The sequence below is a fragment of the Ranitomeya imitator genome, chromosome 1, assembly GCF_032444005.1.
Source record: "Ranitomeya imitator isolate aRanImi1 chromosome 1, aRanImi1.pri, whole genome shotgun sequence".
NCBI classification, from domain to species: domain Eukaryota; kingdom Metazoa; phylum Chordata; class Amphibia; order Anura; family Dendrobatidae; genus Ranitomeya; species Ranitomeya imitator.
In genome coordinates this window covers 651,245,643-651,271,950 of record NC_091282.1, presented here as the reverse complement: position 1 = coordinate 651,271,950, position 26,308 = coordinate 651,245,643, and the positions used below count along the sequence as shown (strand labels likewise).

General features: G+C 42.5%; 1 protein-coding gene across 1 annotated transcript in view; it reads left to right on the top strand.

The window, feature by feature from the left end:
- Positions 1–24,897, top strand: part of PLEKHO1 (pleckstrin homology domain containing O1) — a 44,037-nt gene extending 19,140 nt beyond the window's left edge. The window contains exons 3-6 of the mRNA XM_069728608.1: positions 12,823–12,963; positions 14,686–14,790; positions 15,024–15,125; positions 16,030–24,897. Coding sequence (XP_069584709.1) covers positions 12,823–12,963; positions 14,686–14,790; positions 15,024–15,125; positions 16,030–16,728 — 1,047 coding nt within the window. The 3' untranslated portion in view covers positions 16,729–24,897. The remainder of the gene's footprint in view (positions 1–12,822; positions 12,964–14,685; positions 14,791–15,023; positions 15,126–16,029) is intronic.
- Positions 24,898–26,308: the final 1,411 nt, after the last annotated feature.

Below are 26,308 nucleotides of genomic sequence, written 5' to 3'. Positions count from 1 at the left end.
TACATTTGGAGGCTGCAGCATAGATGGAGCTGGAACTGAACCATGTTTTTCAGCCGTTCACTGCAGATTTTCTGAGATGCTCTGCGGATTTGTTGAATCCTAAAATGACTCGGAGCATTTTGTACCATCCCTGCCTGTAATGCAGCACTTTTATATAATACGCCGCGTCCTTCTTGCATTCTCCATTTGTAGAATACAGTTTTTATCTTTTGTTCCTCATTCGGGGGGCTTGCAAGGTCAGGGTAGCTGGATTTTTCCTTCTTTAATAGATGAACAGAACGGAGATGTGGGGGAGGGGTTACCTTCAGCTCATGTGAAATGAAGGGGGAAGGATGCTACCCCGATACCAGTGAATATGTTTTGTTCCAGAGGGGTCCTATGAATAAATGAGGGGTTGCAGTGACTTCTGCAGTCTATAGGCGACACGGCTATACTTCCAGGCTGTATTATGTTATTTAGGGGGCAGGGAGCCTGTGTAGACATGGTAGTAGCATTTAATGACATGCGGACCATACCCCACAATAACACTGTCAGATAGTGCCCCTTTAAAAAAGAGCCCAAGTATGTTCCTTACAAACTGTGTCCCCTATAAACAGTGTCAGACAGAAATATTCCCATATAAACAGTTTAAAAAAAAGAGTGCCCCTCTAAATGGCGCTAGAAAGTGGTTATTATCCCTATAAACAGTCATATAGTGACCCTATAAACATTGCCAATCACAGAGCGCACCAAGCACTGCCCTTATTAATAGTGGCAGCCACAGAGTACACCTATAAACAGTTCTAGCTAGATAGTAATCCTAAAAAAAGTGTGAGACAGATAATACCACTATACACCATGTTCCAAATTATTATGCAAATGACATTTTTCTCGGATTTTCCTAAATGGTCGGTCCAAATGACAGTCAGTCTAATAAAAGTCATCACCCGCTAGAGTATACATCGAATTTTATTGAAGGAACCGCCCAATGATAACAGTATAATCTCCAAAATGAATAAAAACTCAAAATGCACAGTTCCAAATTATTAGGCACAGTAGAATTTCTAAACATTTGATGTTTTAAAGAACTGAAAATGCTCATTAGGAGGTCACATTCACTGAACAAAAAAGCTATTTAACTCCAAAACCTCCTAACAGGCCAAGTTACATGTTAACATAGGACCGCTTCTTTGATATCACCTTCACAATTCTTGCATTTTTGAGTTTTTGGAGAGTTTCTGCTTGTATTTCTTTACATGAAGCTAGAATGGCCTCCCAGAGCTGCTGGTTTGATGTGAACTGCCTCCCACCCTCATAGATCTTGTGCTGGATGATACCCCAAAGGTTCTCTATAGGGTTGAGGTCAGGTGAAGATGGTGACCACATCATGTGTTTATCTCCTTTTATGCCCATAGAAGCCAATGACTCAGAGGTATTCTTTGCAGCATGAGATAGTGCATTGTCATGCATTGTCATGCATGAAGATGATTTTTCTCCTGAAGGCACGTTTCTGCTTTTAGACCATGGAAGAAAGTGGTCAGTCAGAAACGCTATATACTTTACAGAGGTCATTTTCACATCTTCAGGAACCTTAAAGGGCCCTACCAGCTGTTTACCCATGATTCCGGCCCAAAACATGACTCCTCCACGTCCTTGCTGACGTCACAGCCTTGTTGGGACATGATGGCCAATCCACCAACCATCCATCTGGACCATCCAGGGTTGCTCGACACTCATCAGTAAACAAGACTGTTTGAAAATTAGTCTTCATTTATGTCTGGGCCCACTGCAACCATTTCTGCTTCTGAACACTGTTCAGGGGTGGCCGAATAGAAGGTTTATGCACCACAGCAAGCCTTTGAAGGATCCTACACCTTGAGGTTTGAGGGACTCCAGAGGCACCAGCAGCTTCAAATAGCCATTTGCTAATTATCACATGTGTTTAAGATTGATTTCAGTGATCCATTGAGCCCTGAGACACAATACCATCCACGAGTTTATTTGAAAAACAAAACAATTAAATCCAATTTGAATAATAATTTGGAACACAGTGTAAACATTGGTATTCGGCAAGTGTATTATTAAATTATTGTTATTTATTTATATAGCACCATTAATTCCATGGTGCTGTACATGAGAAGGGGTTACATACAAAGTTATAGATATCATTTACAATAAACAAATTTACAATGACAGACTGGTACAGAGGGGAGAGGACCCTGTCCTTGCGAACTTACATTCTACGGGATAATGGGGAAGAGACAGAAGGTGGCAGCTCGGGTGGTGTTGAGGCAGCAGAATGGTTACTGCAGGCTGTAGGCTTTCCTGAAGAGATGGGTTTTCAGGTTACGTCTGAAGGATCCGAGTGTGGTGGATAATCGGACGTGTTGAGGCGTGGAATTCCAGAGGATGGTGGATATTCGGAGAAATCTTGGAGGCGGTTGTGTGAGGAACGAATATCTGTGGATGAGAGTAGGAGGTCTTGGGAGGATCGAAGATTGTGTGAGGGAAGATATTGGGAGATTAGTTCAGAGATATAGGGAGGGGACAGGTTGTGGATGGCTTTGTAGATAAGTGTTATTAGTTTTAACTGGATTAGTTGGGGAATTGGGAGCCAGTCGAGGGATATCAGAGGCTACGTTCACACTAGCGTTCGACTAGTGTGCGTCGCTCTAGCGTCGGGCGACGCAGCGGCGACGCACGCGTCATGCGCCCCTATGTTTAACATGGGGGACGCATGCGTTTTTGCTTGTTGCGTTTTCCGACATGTGCGTCTTTTTTGACGCTAGCGTCGGACCAAGAAAACGCAACAAGTTGCATTTTTCTTGCGTCCGATTTTCGTCAAAAAACGACGCACGCGTCGAAAAACGCAGCGGCGCACAACGCTAGTGTGAACGTAGCCAGACAGAGTTCCCCATTATCAGTGGCTCCCTATAAACAGTGACAGATAGAGAATGCCCTTATAAACAGTGCCAGAGTGCCCCATGAACGTTACTAGATGGAGAGTGACCTTATAAAAAGTGTCAGCGTTTCCCATAAATGCTGCAAGACAGTGAGTGCCCTTTTGAATAGTGTCAGAGAACCCTATAAACACTACCAGACATAGAGTGCCCTTACAAACAGTGTCAATGCTACATAAACAATACCAGAAAGTGTCCTTGTATACTGAGAGAGCGCGCCATAAACACTACAAGGCAGAAAGTGTCACATTCATACTAGCCTACCAGACATTGAGTGCCTTTATCAATAGTTTCAGAGTACCCCATAAACACTACCACATAGGGGTGCACTTATAAACAGTGTGCAAGTACCTCATAAAACGTACCAGATACTCAGTACCCTTCTAAATAGTGTCAAGTGTCCCAGAAACACACCTAGATAGAGAATGCCCTTATAAACAGTGCTAGACTGCCCCATAAACACTTATAGACAGAGGGAGTTTTTTTAAAAGATCTTAAGTATAAATGAACAACATATGCTAAACATTTTTTTCCCGTTAATGATTTGCAATTTTTCTTGAAAACCAAGTGTTTCCTCACTCCTGGAGTACGCTTTCTGATCTTGCTAAAATTTCTAGCTGAGGCGTACGTCTCGTGAGATGTACGGCTGCGAGAGTCTCCCCAGTGACGCGGGACTTCACAGGCCACTTTGATTATGTCTGGCGGGAGAGCTTTGTTCTGAGGTTCAGACCATGGAGAGAGATCACAATGTTCTGCATTTTAATCAGATGGATTGGGATGGTTATCATTTCGCTGCCCTACTTTACCAAAGAACAGTTCACTTCACTTGCTATAAGCAAACCACATTAAACGAAGTAAAAAGAAAATCACGGATGGTGCAGCTTCTATGGGTCCCTGGTGTGTAGAAACCTTACCGATCTCGTTCTACTAAGTGGCACTGAGGATTCACCTACCCATATTGTCATGGAAATCATGATGCGTGTTGAAATGCGAAGCACCAAAGCTACCAAAGCCAAGGACTCTAATCTTCAGGACAATCCCAGGGTCCAGACATGCCTGATTAACAAAGCTCTGTGGTCCCCTGAGGTGTATTACACATGGATATACCAGCTCCATGGGCTGTATCACACGTGAATGGCTACAAAAAATTTTTGGTATTAGAATTCTGCTAAAGATTGCAGTTTTTCCCCATTATTTGTAGTGGGTTTAGGGACTTCCATAGGTGGTTGAATGACGGATTTCATTGGCAGATGCCAGTGAAGCGCTGTTGATGCATAACGGTTTTCGAAAGAAAAGGATCAACTTTTGGAAAAAATAAAGAAGGGAATGTGGAACACCCATACAAATAGCCGTATGAATTAGACTATTTTTTCCATTCTTTATGTCTGATAGTTTGGTTGCTTTTTAATATTCTGCTGAACAGCTAGCCTTTCCCATACGCTTGTCAACCAGTAAGTCAATAGGAACAAATCAACACAATTTGTTCCGTACAGTGTCTGTCCAAAAATTATTTTATAAAGAGCTAAGACCCCCACTAAAAATAAAAGTAATAGAAACCTTCACCAGAGAGGCCGTACTGGGCCATCGGCCCCTTTAAGGGAGTTTGGCATGACAAGGAGACGTGGGAGTGAATTAGCTTAAAAAGTAAGTAAGGAGTTAATGGCAGTGTTGTGTTAGGTGGGGGGCGATGAGATCACGGAGTGGGCGGGGGCAGAGGCGGTCTAAATAGGGGGAATATAAATAGAGGAAGCCATATTAGTGGGGCAACCATTTTAGGTACCATACGGTTAGGTAAAAAGCTCCCACCCACCCTCCCTTTATTTTGATTATAGTTATCTTCATGCTTAGATGAAGTTATGAGTACAAAAGGTCATCGTGGTATTCGCTTAATCATTGAATGTAAGTTTATTTTGTTATTACGTCATGGCAGCGGGGCGTGGAGGGGAAGGTCCTCGAAGTTGGTGGAAATGGTAATGGTGGATTGGTAGGGGTGGGGGTCTCATGAGGTCCTGGACTCCCCTAAGTGAATTTCGGATGGACGGGGTCTGTTCAATCCCATGGAAGGGTTAATCAAGGGACCCGTCAATGGTTTAGTGGTTCGGCCAGGTTGGTTATTTTCTGCCCCCGAGCTGGTGTGTAGCGGCGGGGGGTAAGACTTGACCTGGGGCCTTGGTGGGCTGTGGATACTTCGGCTTAGGTGCTTTTTGGGGCTTCAAGGACCATCTCCTTTTGGACTTTATTGTTAAATTGTTTTATTAAATGTTAATAAAAGGCTGCTGTGGCCATTTAATCCAATTTCAGTGTAAAGTTTTTATTTGGAGATAGTCACCGTAACATGTCCTTGGGGGGTAGGAAGGGTTGTGTACGGGGAATGGTTAAGAAAATATTAAGTAGTATCCAAGCTACTTTGACTCACGGATACCCTTCTGTCATGTCCCCCATATCTTCGGTTTTGATATCTACCAAGTCCCCCTAGTTCTATGTCCCAGAAATGCACACTCAGCCGATCACAACCCACTTCAGTCACTGATTCAATGTGTGGAGATTAGCGTGGACCGAGTAAGCCTAAAAATTAGCGGTGCTTCGGATCGGGGAGGGTATTGTTTTTTTATTACTTTTTTTTCGATGTGAGCCCCTTTCAAAAGGTTTTCCAGTTTCATAAAACCATTCTTTCCCCACTCCCTGGTTCCAGTGCCGAGTCTCCACCGTTGCTCTCAAAAATTGGGTTCAGTGGATGAGCGCACTGATTGGCTGCAGTCTTGTGATATCAGCACTATACACAATAACAGATAATGGGAGCTCAGCGCTGGACCTGGAGAAACTAGAGTCGGGGGAGCAGTATTTTCTGAAAGTGGAAAAACCCTTTTATCCACTGGAAACCCCCTTTTAAAGCAATTTTTTTTGGCTGACCTCACTAATTGACTTAAGTCTTCTTATGTCTTGTTGAAGGGTTTATAAGATATTTCCTCAATTCTTACTTTACACACAGTTCAAAGAAGGAAGTGAGCTGTTGCACAAAGTTGTCCACAAATCACACTATTGTCCAAAAATAAACTGTTTGCACATTGCCTTTCTGAAATCTGACAAAAGAGACTTCCCGTTTCTATGCGTGTGTCAGTCAGTGAAACAAGATGTCACCATTGGCACCTGTTATTATGGTGTCTAGATGTGTAGGACGTCTATGATAAGAAAAAAAATATTCAATAAAATTAAGTCCCTCTGTCTTTGTTGTTTGTCAAATTTTTGAAAATGCAACTCGGTTATATTAGTGTTTGGAAAAGCTGAATGGGCAGGTAATGTTTTGGTGCCAGATATCACCTTTAGAGGTTTTGTAGAGTCAAAGCTTCGATGGGACAGAGCTGTTTTGATGGAAGGAAGGAGCTCTATACTGGTGGAAGTAGTGTAGTGAATGATTTGTCATCCCTCAATCTTCATCTCAGGAACAGTTTTTACTTATCTTTCCCACATCTTAATCTACTCATCTCCTTGCAGTGTTCATAAATAGCATCTGATAATCCTGCAGTCTTTAGAGAAGGAATGTAAAGGTACCGTCACACTGAACGATATCGCTAGCGATCCGTGACGTTGCAGCGTCCTGGGTAGCGATATCATTCAGTTTGACAGGCAGCAGCGATCAGGATCCTGCTGTGCCATCGTTGGTTGAAGCAGAAAGTCCAGAACTTTATTTCGTCGCTGGATCACCCGCAGACATCGCTGAATCGGCGTGTGTGACGCCGATTCAGCGATGTCTTCACTGGTAACCAAGGTAAACATCAGGTTACTAAGCGCAGGGCTGCGCTTAGTAACCCGATGTTTACCCTGGTTACCAGCGTTAACGTAAAAAAAAACAAACACTACATACTCACATTCCGGTGTCTGTCCCCCGGCGCTGTGCTTCTCTGCACTGTGTAAGCGCAGCGGGCGGAAAGCACAGCGGTGACGTCACCGCTGTGCTTTCCGACCGGCGCTTAGTGCAGAGAAGTACAGCGCCGGAGAGGACAGACACCGGAATGTAAGTATGTAGTGTTTTTTTTTTTTTACGTTTACGCTGGTAACCAGGGTAAACATCGGGTTACTAAGCGCGGCCCTGCGCTTTGTAACCCGATGTTTACCCTGGTTACCAGGGGACTGGCATCGTTGGTCGCTGGAGAGCTGTCTGTGTGACAGCTCTCCAGCGACCACACAGCGACGCTGTAGCGATCGGGATCGTTGTCTAGATCGCTGCAGCGTCGCTTAATGTGACGGTACCTTAACGCTCCTATAGCAGCTGACATGGGCTTATCACCACATTTACTGTTCAGGAGTGAGGCAGTATGTTTGTGACTGAAAAAAGTAAATCATCTATCACTTCACGATAAGACTATATAGTGGTCAACACATCCTGAGCCTTTCCAATTGGTGTTGATTGAAGACTATCTCTGAGTATGCACTCTGTGATCATGTAGTCTACTGTAATCCACTGTCTCGGAGTAACCTTTGTCTTTTAATCCATACATCCAAGCCCTTTTGCTTCTGATCCAAAAATACTTCTCTAATTTTGCTATTTCCTCAACTTTGAGTGACTGAACATTTTAGCACATGCCCTGATCATCTCCCTCAAAAACTACGGCAAAATCCTTCTTTGTGGTCTTCCTTATAAATCTCGTTCACCCCTCCAATTCATCCTCAACTCTCATCTACTACCAGTTATTCTAAAGGTACCGTCACATTAAGCGACGCTGCAGCGATATAGACAACGATGCCGATCGCTGCAGCGTCGCTGTTTAGTCGTTGTGTGGTCGCTGGAGAGCTGTCACACAGACAGCTCTCCAGCGACCAACGATGCCGAAGTCCTCGGGTAACCAGGGTAAACATCGGGTTACTAAGCGCAGGGCCGCGCTTAGTATCCCGATGTTTACCCTGGTTACCATTGTAAATGTAAAAAAAACAAAACACTACATACTTACATTCCGGTGTGCTGACACAGTGCAGGGAAGCTGACGCCGGGGGACGCGACAGACAGCGGAAGGTAAGTATGTAGTGTTTTTTTTTTACATTTACAATGGTAACCAGGGTAAATATCGGGTTACTAAGCGCGGCCCTGCGCTTAGTAACCCGATGTTTACCGTGGTTACAAGTGAAGACATCGCTGGATCGGCGTCACACACGCCGATTCAGCGATGTCAGCAGGTGATCCAGCAACAAAATAAAGTTCTGGCCTTCTAGCTCTGACCAGCGATATCACAGCGGGAACCTGATCGCTGCTGCGTGTCAAACACAACGATATCGCTATCCAGGACGCTGCAACGTCACGGATCGCTATCGTTATCATTCTAAAGTTGCTCAGTGTGAAGGTACCTTTAGGCTATGTGCACATGTTCAGGTTTTTTCGCGTTTTTTTTGCGTTTTTTCAAACGCTATAAAAACTCATTAAAAACGCATACATTATGCATTCTATCATTTAGAATGCATTCTGCATGTTTTGTGCACATGGATGCGTTTTTTTCCGCGAAAAAAATGCATCTCGGTAAAAAAATTAGCATGTTCATTATTTTTGCGGATTTTCTGCGTTTTTTCCGCAATTTTATGCAGTTGGGAAAAAACGCACAAAAAACGCACCGAAAACGCTTCAAAAACGTGGTAAAATCACGGTAAAAACGCATGCGGATTTCTGGCAGAAATGTCTGGTTTTTGTCAGGAAAATTTCTGCAAGAAATCCTGACGTGTGCACATACCGTCATGGTAGCTCCTCTTATTGTATTTTGCCATGTGATAATTAATTACTAGATTGTGTCCAGATTCTAACGCATCGGGTATTCTAGAATATGCATGTCCCCGTAGTATATGGACAATGATGATTCTAGAATTCGCGGAAGACTGTGCCCGTCGCTGATTGGTTGAGGCAACCTTTATGCCATCATCATCGCCATGGCAACCATTATGACATCTACGTCGATACTGTGCCCGTCGTTGATTGGTCGAGGCAAATTCGCGGCAGACTGTGCCCGTCGCTGATTGGTCGAGGCAACCTTTATGACATCATCATCGCCATGCTGTGCCCGTCTCTGATTGGTCGAGGCCTGGCGGCCTCGACCAATCAGAGGCGCGGGATTTCCAGGACAAACAGACAGACAGACAGAAAGACAGACAGACAGACGGAAAAACCCTTAGACAATTATATATATAGATTGTTTGCCCACACCTTTATTCCACCTTTATTAGTTTCTTTGGTGGCTTCACTTATCTTGGAGGAACCAAAATGATATCATAGATGAAGTTGAAACCTGTCACATTTCAGTTTTCACTTACAATTATCATAGAAATTTAGTCTGGGGCCAGCCAATAAAGTTCAATGGCTGTCTTTAAGCTACGTCTGTTCAAAATCAGTACTTTCGGGTGATGTTTGGACAATTGTTTAGCCTTTTTTGGAGATCTTATCTACAACAGTAAACTTGCCCATATACAGTACATTAGGTGAATGTTGGGGCGAAATGTGTCAAGACATGCTTATGTGAGTCCCAATTTTCTCCCAATATCAGATATCAGGGGAAAGTATGAGAATGCATGGATTTCAACATGGATTTTTGTTGTCAAACAGGCTGTTCAATGAGCAGCATTTATAACCTTTCCATGGGCTAGGTGGTAATTGAATGATTGACAGGGGTCACTTGCAATGGAGCAAAAGTGTGAATGCATGACTACCACTCAATTCACTGTCTTTAGGAATAGTTACTTTGCTGAAATGTGGGTATACAGGACCCCAGTGTGGATCCCAGTAGTTGAACCCCACTAATTATATGGCCAGGCCAACAGCTCTCTAAAGTGATTGGCCACCAGATAGAATAAATATACAGAAAGTAATCTATGTTGACATGGTGCAGTGAAGGGGTAAACCCCTGCAGTTGTTTTGATATCTATTAGGCATGGTTGACCCGTGGGCTGTAGGGATGAACTAATACCACTAACTAGGTAGCCAATGAACCCCAAAATTGGCCGATTTTGACCAAAGGTAACATCTACATGGAGGGTATATGATGTCTCTGTGTTTATGTGGCATTCTATGGTTTTTTCTTTCCCTGATAGATACATAGTGTATGTGGGTGATAGGGAAATTAGATTGTAAACCCCATGAGAGACAGGGACTGATAGGAATCATGAAGAAAATCTGTGTATCACTGCGGGATATACCTGCACTATACAAAAAACTTGAAAAACATACTTTTTGGTAATTAGGTTCTTCTAATGAGTATCATGTGGATTGTATTAAGGCTTTAACCTTCACCTACTCCATAATAGATTAGGCAGAATACTTTGATCCATTTAAAGCCATAGCATCTCCAAGTAAAACCGTCTCCGACTAATATTTGTAGCTGGAAGAGAAGAGGTTAACATGACATGTGCTTTCTGGGAAGCTCCATTTGGAAACAAATGCTTTATTGATGGACTATTGACTGGTACCCCAGACATACAGCTGTGCTACCTATCATGGGATCAACAAGGGGAGGGTAAAGTTTCCCAGGATGCTCTGCTTCCTCTTATCCCAGAACACTAATTATCTAGCAAAGCTTGTTTATAGAAGAGACTGCGTCCCGCAATCAAGGAGGCAAACTGATGATTACCTTGTCAGGTCCTGTCATTTTTCATTTTGTCTTCTACATTAGTAGCAGGAATAAGAATTATCTTGAAGGGCATTGCATGGCAACCGTTGGTGGGTAGATAGCGTGCAAGCGTTCATGACTACAACTGACAATGGTTTTCTTAGATATATTATTGATGTCTAGGATAAGTTATTTACGTGTGACCTATAGGGGAACACGTCACTGCCATACCAGTCAACGTCACATAGAATACAGAGGAATTGTATTAGCTGATCTGTGGGGTAACAGGGGTTGGCCCTCCTCAAACTTAGATCTCAAAAATCCTTTTAAAATGCCTGGACTTATGACTCTATACAAAGGCATGCTCAGGTTGACATGTTATCTCAATAGACCGCCAATCTCTGTGTGGTTAAAATGAGGGCTAAATTCAGGTTTCCTCAGGCCGACCATGGACTCATTAGTCATTTGACTATGTCCACGTCTGTTGCAAGATATGCTGGAAGTGAAAAGGCTAAAGAACCTTGTACACATGAAATGAAAGTCGGTTGAAATTTCCGATTTCGGGAAGATGGAGCACTGACTATCTACTGTGTAAGAGGGCCTCTCAACTCAATTGGCAAAGGGGAGAAAGGGAAGAATCTTGAAAGCAAAAGGATTGGGAGTTTATAGTTCAACTTTGATCCTTTTGGTTTCACAGGAGATAAGCCTCTAATAGAGAAGTTTGGCAGTCACTTTCTCCTTTCTGTCTATTGAAAACACTTGAATGCTCAGCTGGATCAGGAGTCAATTTGTATTGGGAAATATTGGCCAAAAAATGCAATTTCAGTAGGACGGTCCACTGACCAACGAATGTGTATAGGGGCCCTCCAAATCAGTGGGTAGGGAGGAAAAAGCTGCCAGTGGCTATGTGCACACAAAGTTTTTTGAAGAGTTTTTGGAGTAGAAACTGAGCAGGAACTCTCAGTAACCTTCTCAGAACTCCTCAAAAATGTGGAGTTTCTGCTCCAAAGAAATAAAAAGTCTCCCTTCGTGAAGGGGTTTGCATCTGTTCGTGTTAACTTAAATGGGTCTGGCTGCAGCCTTCCTGCACAGTGGGTAGTCAGGGCAATCTCTGTGACATGTAAAAACAATGAAAAGAGCTCAGTGATACACTAGGTTGCAGTCCTTTCATTTGCAGGATTGCTCGGGGTCTCAGTTGTTGGATCCCTATCGATCATATCCTACATGACACAACTTTAAAGATGGAAATAATAATTTGAGTTGCAGTTGGAGACAAAGAGTGTAAGTAAAACATGTGGTCTATTGTAAAAAAGTACTTTTTAATTTCTCCCCAGTGAATTGTATAGAATTTAGTCTTCTACAACAAAAAAAGTACAGATTTAACCCAAACTCCTGTTTGGTGATTCTTGCCAGGCCACACAAGGAATAGAAGCATGGGCGTCGTACAGATGGGCCACACACCACCCTGTAATGAGAATTCCTGTGGCTGACTACCAAGACATTCAGGGAGATAGAACCCGGAATACGCCGATATAGTCACAAATTACAGGGAAACCTTCATTGTGGCCAGTGGGATCTAAATACACGATGGGAACCCTGAATGAAAACAAGTATAGATCAAGAATGGAGTAGATGTCTGTAGCCATTCTATAATTGTGATCTTTTCTTGCTGGCCCCCCCCCCCCATACACATGGACACTCAGTCCAGTCAATCATGCATGTGTTCACAATAAGAAGAGGGTGAGAAAGTTGCTATCAGAACTTTCTGTCAAATACTTCCTACTGTAAGGCCAAAAGGATGAGGAACGTAGAAATCCATAGGACAGGAGAAAAATGTCTGATGGCCGAGCACTGGGCAGCTTTCTCCACTATGTGGGTCCTCTCGTAGGATTGAAGAGAGAGAGAGAGAGATGCGCATGCATCAGGTGCGTATGCTGAGCTCTGTATACAGTATATATATATTTTTTTTTTTTAGAAAATTTGCAACTCCAGTAGAAAATTGTTAAGAGAGACGCACATGCATAGGCATCTCCATGTAGTAAACAGCAAAAGATAGTGCCAGCTCACCGTTGAAGTTTATAGGAGATCAGCGTGCATGGAACCACGAGCTGACCACTCATGTATAGCAATTACAGGAAGAAGAAGAAATGTTCCAGCTTCTGGTAAAATTTCCAGAGTAATCTTTATTCCATCAAAAAAAACAATTCAAATAATAGTGGACAGGAACAGGAGCAAGCGACACGTTTCGAACACTGTTGTTGTTTATCAAGCTTCCCTTTGTAATGCCTACTGTGATGTCTCCTTAGGTAAAGGATGAAAAAAACGGGCAAGAAATTTTTGATCTGAGTGATTACGAGAAGTGTGAGGAACTACGGAAATCAAGGAGCCGATCTAAGAAGAATCACAGTCGGTTTTCTCTTGTTCGATCGAAACAACCGGGAAACACGGTACGTAAAGTCGCTATATAACTCATTGCAACTTTTCAATATGTTTTTCAATTGCTCACCGACATGAGTCTGGAAAAAACTGCATCCGAGTGCAGTCTAATTTTTTCATTCACCCATTGACTTTCATTTCCAAGTTTGATCCGACACTGCGACTTGGCATGGATCTCTGTGTCCTAAATAAATCACGGACGTGTGAACAACATAATAGACAACCATAAAAATAGTGTCACATGCTCTCCTATGGATGATGCTCAAGTAGGATCCTATCCAGTAAAAATCAAAAACAGTTCAGTGTACGGCTCACCCCGCAGTGTACACTGCTTTACTACAGCATTGTCGTGCACATTTAACCTTTTACAATCTGTGTTACTGATGAAGGTCAAAACAACCGAAATGTTTATTGGTTTGGATTGTCTGCACTAAATAAAAAATTGTTTACTGCATTTACTATCTGAGTGGCAAGTTATCTACATTACTATAGATTACCATCGGCACAATGAAAAACACGGATATCTCTTGTACACAAAAAAACGAACACATGAATGAGCCCTTAATAGGGCTGCAGTTTGATTGCAGCTCTTGTGAAGGCAGCACTGCAGGACGTGCATTCCACAATCGGCACCGTTCTCTCTGTTTTGCTGGTGGTTATTCTCCGCTGTGGGAGGAACACTCCCATCTCTGTATTGTCCTTTTTTCTAATTAATTTGCTGGATAATATCTGCCGTAGTCAGCACACGAGACAGAACGGGCAGCTGTTGTTATTGGATCATTTCTTCAGTCGGGAGCTCTTATCCCTTTTGGCTCTCATCTTGTTGCCATTATTTAACCCCTTTACCGCTGACTGACGGTGTCCATCTGGTTCTCCATGGTTCTTTGCAGGATAATGTACTGTAGATATTTTACATGTGATGTTTTCAGGGACGCCAAGTGTGTTGTTTGCGAAATAAGATATCCACCTTGTAGATTATGAACTTTAATGGAGAGTGAACCAATGCGAGTTCCCTTTTCGAGACTGGTACTGGGAAACACCATTCCCTATCCCAGTAGTCAACCTTGATACTGCTGTTGAATCCTCCCCGATTTATAGGCGCCATGAAGTACAAACTGGCTCCTTCATTACAGAAAGCCATGTTTACTCTGAAATGCTATGCTGAAAAAACCCTTAAAACTGAACCAGGAATGAGGAGTAGAGTCCAGTGGGACTTTGTCTTGCCAAGCTTAGCTCCATCAACAGGTCTCTCCCTTTTCACAAACAAGGAGCGACCTGTCAATTAAGCCAAGCTGGATAGGAAAGATCTTGGAAGGAGCTGCCCACTAAACTCCTTTCTCTGTTCCTACCTTGTTTTTCTGCAGCATTTTAGAGAAAATTAGGCTTTTTTTGTAATAAGGGAGCTGGTTAGCATTTCATGCTGTCGGTAGGTCACTTTAAAGAGGTTGTAGCTCAAGTCCCCTAGAAAAAAAGAAGAGCTTAGTCAGGACCGTTATATAGAATGGCTTCTACTAAATACATTGGGGATTGTCTGTTCATAAGGGGAACCTCAAGCGGGCACTTGGCTTTATGATGTTCATGTGGCCTGGAAGGGCAAACGGATGTGGAAATCCTTTTAAGACAATGTCTTTATCTTCTCCCTAATTCATTAGCTGATGTTGTATCGGGTCTGCCCTCTTGCATTAAACCACCGATATTTCAAGTAAAATAACAGAAGCCCTTATTTTTGTCAGGCACCAAACCTGATCTTCCTTGCTGTCAGCCCCGAGGAAAAAGAATCTTGGATCAATGCCTTGAACTCTGCGATCACACGAGCCAAGAACCGCATCTTAGATGAGGTAAGCAGTATCCACCTGGGCTGGGTCCATGCAGATGGCTCCTTTTTGTACTCAGTGTTAACAATCCCTGCATCTGCTCTGGACCCCACACATGGAAAATAGGATTAAAAAAGGCAAGATTTTCCATTATTTCTTTAACCCTTAGGTATACTTTATATCCACCTTTTGCCATTTTGGGGTTTGGTATTATCGGGGATTGTATCCTAAAGGAATTTTTCATATTGTTACAATAGGTCACAGTAGAAGAAGATAGTTATCTGGCCCATCCAACCAGAGACCGAGCGAAGATACAACACACCAGACGTCCGCCGACCAGGGGTCACCTCATGGCTGTGGTATGTATTAAGATTGAGGATGTGACTATTTAAGGGTAACGGAAATTCTGTGATACAGAGACCCCCACCGATTGCTAGAATAGGGGGATCTAAGTCACCTTTTTGAATGGAGGAGTAGTCAAGCATGAGACTGATGAAGAAAGCCAAGCACCGTACTTATCTCCATCAGTTGTTGGATTGAAATGGTGAACATGAGACCTCTATGTTTGTGATGGGTGAACGTCCCAGATTTATGTAAGTGATATGATATCAGGTTGGGGGACAGAGATAACCTTATTAATAATAGGCAACATGGTCTCTGTGAACGGTCCCCTCGTATATCTTGGTGTGTAACCATAAAAGATTATGGTTATTAGTCTCGGTCTACTAGGAAAGAAGAAGAACCTCATTACTGGCATTATGACTGCAAATAACTTTCCAGCTTGTCACCAGGAAATCAGAACTTATTATTAATAATGAGGCGACTACTAGGACTTATTTCCTGCATGTTTTTCTCTATGCTTGATATTCTGACTGTGTTTGAGTTTTGCACATTCTGCATTTCTCTTTGAGCTGTCCACATGGCATAATCAAACATCCCAGGTCTGAAGGGTCAAGTGGTATTAATGCTTTATCTAAAACAAGTGGCCTGCTTGGTCAACATGTGTACAAATTGGGGTCATTAAGGCTTACAGTGACCTCTAACCTGTCAATTGGCCTTTGATGCAGACGCCCACTCAGCTGTAAACACAGAAGTCTCCACTTTTCATGTAATTATTTCCATTGTACATGACAGGTGTCTGATATGTGTAATGCATGGACAAGCCAAACCACCCTATTCTAAGGAAATCAGCAACATGCAAGTCTAGGTATAAATAAGTAAGGACCACCATTGCGCTGATGATGTCTGTACGTTTTTTTGCAGGCATCTACCTCAACGTCAGATGGAATGCTGACCTTAGACCTCATCCAGGAAGAAGATGCCTCTCCAGAAGATCAAAGCTGTGATCAGAGCTTCAGAGTGGATCTAGATAAGTCTGTGGCACAGCTGGCTTCAGTTCGCCGCAGATCAGACTCTGAAAACCTCAAGTGCCCAGAAAAAGGAAGGTCAGAAAACCTTCAGCAGGGGAGAGACCAAATACCCTGGGATAAATGGGCTTCACACCGTGATTCATTTGGAAAGGGCACAACCTACACACCTCAGGTTCCCAAAAAATTGTCCTATTCCGAGAAGAACAAATGTGCCTCTATGGAGGAGATCTTGTCCCGTTCGGACTCTTCTGGACAGCGACCGATACCAAAAAAGGTACCAGAGTCAGATAAACTGACACGAATACAAGAAATGATTGCTCAGAAGATTGATAAAACTCAGGAACTTCTTAACGAGGTGACAGAATGTGGGGAAGGGAAAAAAAAGGGAAAGGAATCTTCTGGGAAGGTGGACTCTGAAAATGCTCTCCAAGAGGCGGAGAGGCTATTAGAAGAAGCCTCTTCTAATTGGAAGCAGGCTAGGAAGGTTCTGCAGGAAATTAAGGAGCTGAGGGACCTATATAAACAAGCAGACATTCAGTCCTCAGACCCGAAACAAAAACTGAGCAGTCTTTACAGAAAAAGCCTCATGTGAAGGGTGTAAGCGTCTTTTTAATGTCCTCATCTCCAAAAAGGAATATTTCCTGCTTTCTGGCCTCACGATGCAAAGCGATAGACCATGAAGAGCCGAGGTGTCCAGAAGAATAGAGAAGTTGGTCTGTCTCTGGGAGGGTCCCTTGGCTTTGCAATTTCTTCACCAACCCACTCAACTTGGGGTGGCTGTACATGCTGTAGAACGCAGCAAGCTGTTGATATATATGCAGGGAGCCCCATGGAGGGGCTTGGGATCCAATAACATTTGCTTGCAACCTGTACATCCTGAATCATTAGGCTCTGCATTGTTAACAGTGAGCGCTGTCTAGGAGGTTGCAAGAGTCGTGGGACAACTAGACCAGGCACGTTTCAAACTGTATAGTCTTGTAGAATGTGCTATCCAATACAAGTTATCCCATATCCATTGTTCCATGTGTTTACATCTGCTTAGTCATAGTGCATTTTACCTTCTTTTTTCTGTAGGCGGCACCATAACAGTCAAGGGCAATCACTCTCTAACCACTTCAAACCACCAGCTGCATTAATCTGTAGCATAAATAGGTACGGAGTATGACTATGCACTTTTGTATCCAGGTGTGTTTACCCTCTTTGACAATTTGATATGCGCTTTCCTTTTGGCTGAACCAGTAGTGATTGTTATGTCATCCCTCAGTTGGTGTGATACTCTTGACATCATTTTGGCAGGAGGCGCCTTGATGATGTCACTAGATGTTAACGAATCATTAGCCCTGATCCTCCTTTTTTACGGCCTCATTCCAGTCTGTCCAACAATTAAATATAGACGATCATAGACACCTCTACCCAAAGATCGGACTTCTGGGGTTGCTTGGACATCACATAGGCAGGAGGCACCTTGATGATGTCACTAGATGTTAAGTTGACTATGGGGATGAATCTGTTACCCCTCAGTAATACTTATATTCCATTTAGTCTCACAGACAAATCAGTCATGGATCAGACAGACCCAAAGATCAGACAGACGGGGTGCTTTGACATCATGTTGGAAGGAAGTATTTTGATGATGAAACTAAATTTTAAATTGACTACAAAGAAAATTTTTTTATCCTTAATTTCCCTTTAAACCTCTTTCCAGTTGTACTAAAAGACTTGAAAATCAAATATGGATCATCATACCTTTGTTCCCACACAAGGATGGGATAACTTGGGGGTGATATGACATTACTTTGACAGGAGGCATCTTGATGATGTCACTAAATTTTGGATTGACTACAACGATGATCTATTAGCCCTAAAGTCCTTACCCCATTAACATTCTCATTCCATTGAAGTATGGTTGATCAAAGACCTTCACCACACAAACAGTTGACATCTAGGCCTACTTTGACATCTCATTAGCAGGAGGCACCTTGATTTATCTAGATGTTAAGTTGATTATAGAGATGACTTTTTATCCTGACCCCCCCCTTTTAACTTTCTTTCCAGTTGGTCTAAAAAGCTTGAAAATTAAACATGGGTGATCATACCTCTACCTTCCCTCTCAAGAATGGTATAATATGGGGTGATTTAACATCACATAGGCAAGAAGCACCGTGGTGATGTCACCAAATATTAAGATGACTATTAGCATGATCTATTGCTCCTTGTCTCTTATCCCATTAATCTCATGCTAGTAGTCCTTACAATCAAATTTGGTTGATCATAGACCCCCTCCCACCCAAAGATCAGTTAGCTTGGGTTCCTTTAGCATCACATGGGCAGGAAGCACTTTGGTGATGTCTCTAGATGTTAAGTTGACTATAAGGATGATCCATTAGCTCTTGTCCTCTAGCACATTAACAACCTCATTCAAGTTGATCTGACCCAAATAGTTAATCGTAGACCCCCACCAACCAAATATCAGACAGTTAGGTTTGCTTTGACATCATGCAGGCAGACATAACTTTGATGATGTCACTAGATGTTAAGTTGACTATAAGGATGCAGTTGTCTCCTACTCCATTAACATCTTCATTCCAGTTTGACTTACTATCATATATAGTTGATCACAAACCACAACTACCCAAAAATTGGACAGCGGGGGTTGCTTTAACATCATGTAGGCAGGAAACACTTTGGTGATGTCAATAGATGTTAAATTGACCATGAGGCTTATTAGAGTTGATCCCCACATTAATACTCTCAATTATATTATTGTAACAGGGATCAGAATCAAATATAGATGATGATACTCTCAATTATCATACTACAGGTCATCACAGTATCTGACTTACAAAATCGTTTCATATTAACTTTTCTTTTGAGAATTTTTTTTTACCATATTCACCAAATTTTCAGATTGGGGCTGTCAGGTGAAGGTAGGATTGTTTACCGCTTTGCTTCTACTGCGAACAGTTTTCATCTCAAAGTCAGGAATTACAATATGGAGTTCATCAGTCTCCTACCTTAAAATTAGCTAAAGTGAAACATGTTAAGTTAAACTTGCGATATCTGGCAATTATTTTCATTATTTTTGACCTCCCGTCCCTTGCTTGGGAAGAATGCCAGTCTTGCATGTAAACGGTAGCTGGCTCCTAGTAGGCAGAAATGATAACATTGCTGCTTTAAGATTTCTGCTGGAAATTTCCTGTGACAGGTGATTCAGTATCATGTGCTGTGTGGAGATGTACTTGATGTATTGTAGCATAACGTTTCGCTCAAGGACATCTACCCACAGTGCTGTGAGCAAGCCTTGCAAGAATAATATTAATCAGCATCTGCATTGCAGGAACTGGGCTGAAAAGACTAAAACTACAACCCCCATAAATCTGAGGCAGACAGTGTGTTACTAAGAATGTGGGATATATGGTTCAGCTTTTGCTGATGAGCCCTCAAATGATTTCATCCCCCGGTAATATATGGATTTGCATAGGGAGATTACGTGTAAAATCCACAGCCAATTAGGGCAAGAGTGCTGCCATTGACCAATTATCAGGGTCCGGTTATCAGGAACCCACAATATAAGGGAAGGTGCTGAGATTTACTCATGGCCCTCTTTACTATAACTAGGCTTATTGATCATGTGGCAATATAGAGCCTGAATTGTTGTAAAATATGACAACTCAGATTATATAAAAAATTGGATAATTGTTTAATCCTTTTTAATTAATTATCCTGTACTGATACTGAGTTACATCCTGTATTATACCCCAGAGCTGCACTCACTATTCTGCTGGTGCAGTCACTGTGTACATACATTACTGATCCTGCACTGATCCTCAGTTACATCCTGTATTATACTTCAGAGCTGCACTCACTATTCTGCTGGTGCAGTCACTGTGTACATACATTACAGTTACATCCTGTATTATATTATATTATCTAGTCAAACAACATTACATTACTGATCCTATACTGATCCTGAGTTACACCCTGTATTATACTCCAGAGCTGCACTCACTATTCTGCTGGTGCAGTCACTGTGTACATACATTACATTAATGATCCTGTACTGATCCTGAGTTACATCCTGTATTATACCCCAGAGCTGCACTCACTATTCTGCTGGTGGAGTCACTGTGTACATACATTACATTACTGATCCTGCACTGATCCTCAGTTACATCCTGTATTATACTTCAGACTCACTATACTTCAGACTCACTCAATACTCACTATTCTGCTGGTGCAGTCACTGTGTACATACATTACATTACTGATCCTGTACTGATCCCGAATTACATCCTGTATTATACTCCAGAGCTGTACTCACGATTCTGCTGGTGGAGTCACTGTGTACATACATTACATTAATGATCCTGTACTGATCCTGAGTTACATCCTGTGTTATACCCCAGAGCTGCACTCACTATTCTGCTGGTGGAGTCACTGTGTACATACATTACAGTTACATCCTGTATTATATTATATTATCTAGTCAAACAACATTACATTACTGATCCTATACTGATCCTGAGTTACACCCTGTATTATACTCCAGAGCTGCACTCACTATTCTGCGGGTGCAGTCACTATGTACATACATTACATTACTGATCCTGAGTTACATCCTGTATTATACCCCAGAGCTGCACTCACTATTCTGCGGGTGCAGTCACTGTGTACATACATTACATTACAGTTACATCCTGTATTATATTATATTATCTAGTCAAACAACATTACATTACTGATCCTATACTGATCCTGAGTTACACCCTGTATTGTACTCCAGAGCTGCACTCACTATTCTGCGGGTGCAGTCACTGTGTACATACATTACATTACTGATCCTGAGTTACATCCTGTATTATACCCCAGAGCTGCACTCACTATTCTGCGGGTGCAGTCACTGTGTACATACATTACATTACTGATCCTGAGTTACATCCTGTATTATACCCCAGAGCTGCACTCACGATTCTGCTGGTGCAGTCACTGTGTACATACATTACATTACTGATCCTCAGTTACATCCTGTATTATACCCCAGAGCTGCACTCGCTATACTGCTGGTGCAGTCACTGTGTACATACATTACATTACTGATCCTGTACTGATCCTGAGTTACATCCTGTATTATATGCCAGAGCTGCACTCACCATTCTGCTGGTGCAATCACTGTGTACATACATTACATTACTGATCCTGTACTGCTCCTGAGTTACATCCTGTATTATATTCCAGAGCTGCACTCACTATTCTGCTGGTGCAGTCACTGTGTACATACATTACATTACTGATCCTGAGTTACATCCTGTATTATATTCCAGAGCTGCACTCACTATTCTGCTGGTGCAGTCACTGTGTACATACATTACATCACTGATCCTGTACTGATCCTGAGTTACATCCTGTATTATACTCCAGAGCTGCATTCACTATTCTGCTGGTGCAGTCACTGTGTACATACATTACATTACTGATCCTGTATTGATCTTGAGTTACATCCTGCATTATACTCCAGAGCTGCACTCACTATTCTGCTTTCTCTGATAATTGTAGTTTTTCTTGATGCACAGTACAGTAATCTGATGTTGGGAACTCTACTTGCTCCCCCCATCCCTCAGCATAATATAAGCTCATCTAGTCAAACAAATATATGTCAACAAGGTTTTGTCCTGTTTCCATTAACAACCAGCAGAATCATGAATAGAGCTCTGCATTATTGAACAGGATGTAATTCAGGATCAGTATGATAAATGATGTAAGGCATTTTTATAGTTACTCAACTTTTTAAGTAGCTTATAAAGGATGAAGTAATTTTCAAAAGCGAGCCTGCTTTAAAGTAATCCTCCAGGCCGATATCCGTTATTCTTCTGAGCTGTAATAGAAATCTGTCCATGCACTGACTTCCTCATGAGGAGGCAGTTCTGCAGGGGAGGGATCAGCAGTCTGACCCAATAAAGCGACAGGGGGTGGAGTTTAGACTACTACAGACTTCTATTAGGCATCGGAGGTGAACTGTAATCACAGCTCTGTGCTAACTGAACTAAGCTAATAAACAAGCTGGGGGAAACAAAGGAAAACATATAACTTTAACAGACAGTGAAATGGTGGTCCTGTCACTGGCATGTTAGCAGTCTCTAATTGTGTGGATATTTATGCTGTAAGTTTCCGAGGAACCCAGATTTTCAAGGAAAAATGGCAGGGGAGATACTTCGAGCCATGGGGTATCGAACTGTAGCTGGCAGAATTGTGTTCCTTTAATTTAGATGGTCAGCTTTGAAATTGGCAACCATGTTTCTGACACAGAAATAAGCTGAAAGTAGTTGTCAGGTTCTCATTTCTCCTCCCCAGATAATTATGAGTTGATGGCGCCTTCTCATCCATAATGGTAGGGAAGATTAATGTACAAAACGTTATTTGTGTAAAACGATTACGATATCTTTGGTCTTTGTATCGACTGTGGCTGAAATCGCTCTTTAATTGGCATGTACAGTAGGAGACAGATTGTTTCGGCCACCGATCCGTGACCTGCAAGAGGGTAATGGGTCATGTTATGGCCTCAGCTCTTTCTTCACACGCTCTGGGTAAATCATACACTTGGCACATTGTCTCGCCTTTCCCTAAGCCCTATATTTGCAGGACGGGGAAAAGCAGCTCTGGAAAACAGCTGCAGCGGGCGTAATGTCGAGAGGTTTCCTCATTTTGGCTTTGTGAGTCCCGACAGCTGCACAACCTCATACGTGATTCACAGGGAGAAAGGTGTTACTGGCTTCCTGTGGTGAAGAACTGGAACTTTTTTCATTTTCTGCCATCATTTTCTTAGATCTTTTTATATATGGATTATATTTTATCCTGGAAGAACTGTATTAGGGTAGGAGATACCAAATTTGAAGTTCTGCTGCCCTTTTATTCCACTTTTTGACCCTAACTAGGACCTTCACCAATGACCTCTCCAAAGCACAGGCCTTCAATATTATGATTAGTACAATATGGTGACGCCGTACCCGAGTTAACACCTGACAGATATTGACTAACCCTATTGTCCGAGAAGACAGGCACTGTTTTATTCTTTATCCCGAAAATGACCTGAATTACGGCGGCAAGAAGGGGAAAGCTCCCATCTCATATTTTTGCGTTGGTGACACGACCTCCTTACTATAGATGTTGATTCATCGTCAGCAAATAACAAGCCTCCATTTACCGATCTGTCACATAATTACTATTTTTAAGCCCTCAGGGTAAAAGAAAAAAAAAGTTCTGTTGTCATGGAAACAGTAAAAAAAAAATCATAAAATTGGGCCTAATGAGTTTCATTTAAAGGGTTCTTACATTTTTATCTCACTTTTGCAACTCCAAACATCTAAAGGGTAACTAAAGTTTATCAAAAAGTTTTCATTTAATCTTGGCCATGATAAAGGATATTTTTTGTTTAGTTGAGGGCTTCGCAGTAGCCCCATGGGCGATCACTGGCATTTCCGGCCGGGCTTGTAACCACAGTACCGTCTCATTTATCGCTCTTGTTTTTACGGAATTTGTTAGGCAAAACCACAGACACGTGTAAGCTCCGGGCTTATTTTAGCTCTCATTTGGTTGATCTTACAACTCGCTGCACTGAACTTTTCGGCTGTTTCCAGTCATGACTGGATGTGTACATACATATATTGGTATCTTTTCTATTAATTTTCCTATGTTGCTACTCCCCTATGCAAAACCTTTTATTGGCAGCCTTGTAGGTCTTATTACGGGAGTGACAAAAAGACCGACTAATGTATTGGCCCCTTTTGTTGTTTGTTTATTTTTTTGTGTGGCTGGTTAGCCAAAAAAGCATCAAAAATAGGTAAAAAAAAACAAACTTCCATGGTTGCTGTTTTAATTTTGGAAAACGCCTATGAGAGTTAAAAACTGGCCACTAGAGAAATTGGGCAAAAAGGATCGATATTGGCCTCAGTCTCTCGGGAGATCCAGCTGGTGTAGAGATGTTCTGTGGGGAAAAAAACATGCAAATTAGCTCTACTCTAGAGGAAAACTGACTCTGTAGTGCCACCTAGCTGTAACTCCATGTGGTGGTGGGTGTCTCATATTTCTTCCTTATGGAAAAGAGCTAATTTGAATAGGCCCCAATGAATAGGCAACCAATCGGTCCATTCCACATGGGATCAGCTTTCTGATTGGTCAGTGTGTCAAACAATGTCGACACGTGATACATGAGGCCCTTGTGTCGTTGCACAGACATACAGGTGTGTGATATACTATGCCTTGTTTTATATCAGATGGTGATTTTTTGTACAATTCCCCACATGGTGTGTAAAGGATATGATTATTTTCAATAAGATATAAGCTGATTTGTGCTTTTGGCATCTTTTGCCGCCTCTGACACTGTCCTGATGCTCTGAGACTTGACCCTTGTGACTGTTTTATGGTGCTTACAATGGACCCATCTCCTTTATCTAGCGGAAGCAACCTTTCCTATATCAGTGCCTCGCGCCTCCCATTGCGATGCTAGGTTGTGTGGCTTTCACTGGATCTAGGCGATGGGTTGATTTTTATGGTATTTTTGCAACTGGACAAAATGATATAAGTTGTTTTTTTTTTCCTTCTGTTTAAAAGTTTGTACTATGTGTCAAACTTTCTCTTCTTCCGCTGGGGAAGATATCTGCACTGATATTTTTGGGCTCTTGGTCTTTCCCTGGCCAGCCGCCGATAGCAGAAATGTTACAGATTAAGCTGTGATTCTAAATAAACGATATGAAGATTTTACAGAAAACTTTCTTGTCTGTGGTTACTCTATTTTTTTGCCCTTTGGAACTTAACAGGGGCCTTCCTTTCTTTTCAACATCTCACTAACCCTAAAATGGAAAATGAAGCAACTTTACAATGGGTGTCCCTTAAAAAAGTTGTACTGTTTTGTTTCCTCTTCAAAAGCTACAGCATGTGTCTCCATGGTAACAGACTACAAGCAATCACTTTGTAGTCTAACCCTGCAATCAGATTTCCTTGGAATTCAGCAGTTGAGCTATAAGCAGGTTGCGGGATGCAGTGACGGAGAGAAGGCAGATCAAGGGTTAACAAGGGGTTTAATAAACAACAGTTACTCCTCACAGGGAGATATGTACACAGGGAGCAAGATTATACCTAATACAGAGAGAACTAATAGGGGGGGAAGGTTTTTTTAACGAACAGGGGAGAATAATATAAGTAATACTCACTTTGGGCATCAGCCACGGGAGTGCTCCTGCCGGTGACTGAGGACATTTAGATTACATGACAAAAAGGGATCTGTCACAGTTTCGTGAAAAAATGGGCAAAACTTCCCTGGCGCTAACGGTGTCCTCCTGTGGTCCTGATGATGGCGGTATCCTCTGGTGGTCCTGGCGGTGGTAATGTCCTCTGGTGAACCTGGCGATGGCGGTGATAGTCTGTGGTATTATCACAGGCACTGACACCAACGGATGAAGGGAGGAAGGAGGAATAGTCTCTTCCCTCAGCGGTGAGAGTCCCTACACTGCCGGACCCTGTGACACTGTCCAGACACACTCTATAATGGCCAGCTCAGTCCACTGTGCCGTACCGATGAGCGCCTGTATCCCGTACACCGACCTTGCCTCTCACAGTCAGTACTCCCGGCCAGGGCGTTCTTGTCAGTGTCATCGGCTGAGTCAGCAGTCTCTTAAAGGTCCGCGATGTAAGGGGGGACAGCGGTGTTAGCGAGGACAGCGTTATCTGTGGTGATCTTCTCTTGACTCTCGCACGCTGTTCCCGCCTGAACTGTTTGTTGAATTTCTGCACGCGAATTAACTGCTTAGCCACGCCCCCTTCTCTCGAGCTCAGGGAACACTCTTGACACCCCAAGCTGTCCCCCCTGTAACCTAGATGACAGACCCGACGGTTCCGGACCCATTATGGATGAGGCAAACCTGGTTAGTTTCTCCCCTTTACAGGGCCTTATCTTACAAATACATTTCTCACATTTTCTGTGGATAGTTGATAAATAATGTTATGGTAGGTCACTTGATACAACCATTAGGGAATTTTTTTTAGTTTTCTGACTGGAATAAATCTACTCTGGCCTCAGGCACAGCATCCACCGCCCTGTGAAATCTTCCTCGTTTAGCTAATGAAGACGAGTGAGGAACTATTAATAGGCCCAGTAAAAAGGAATGAAGAGGCAGGTTTTC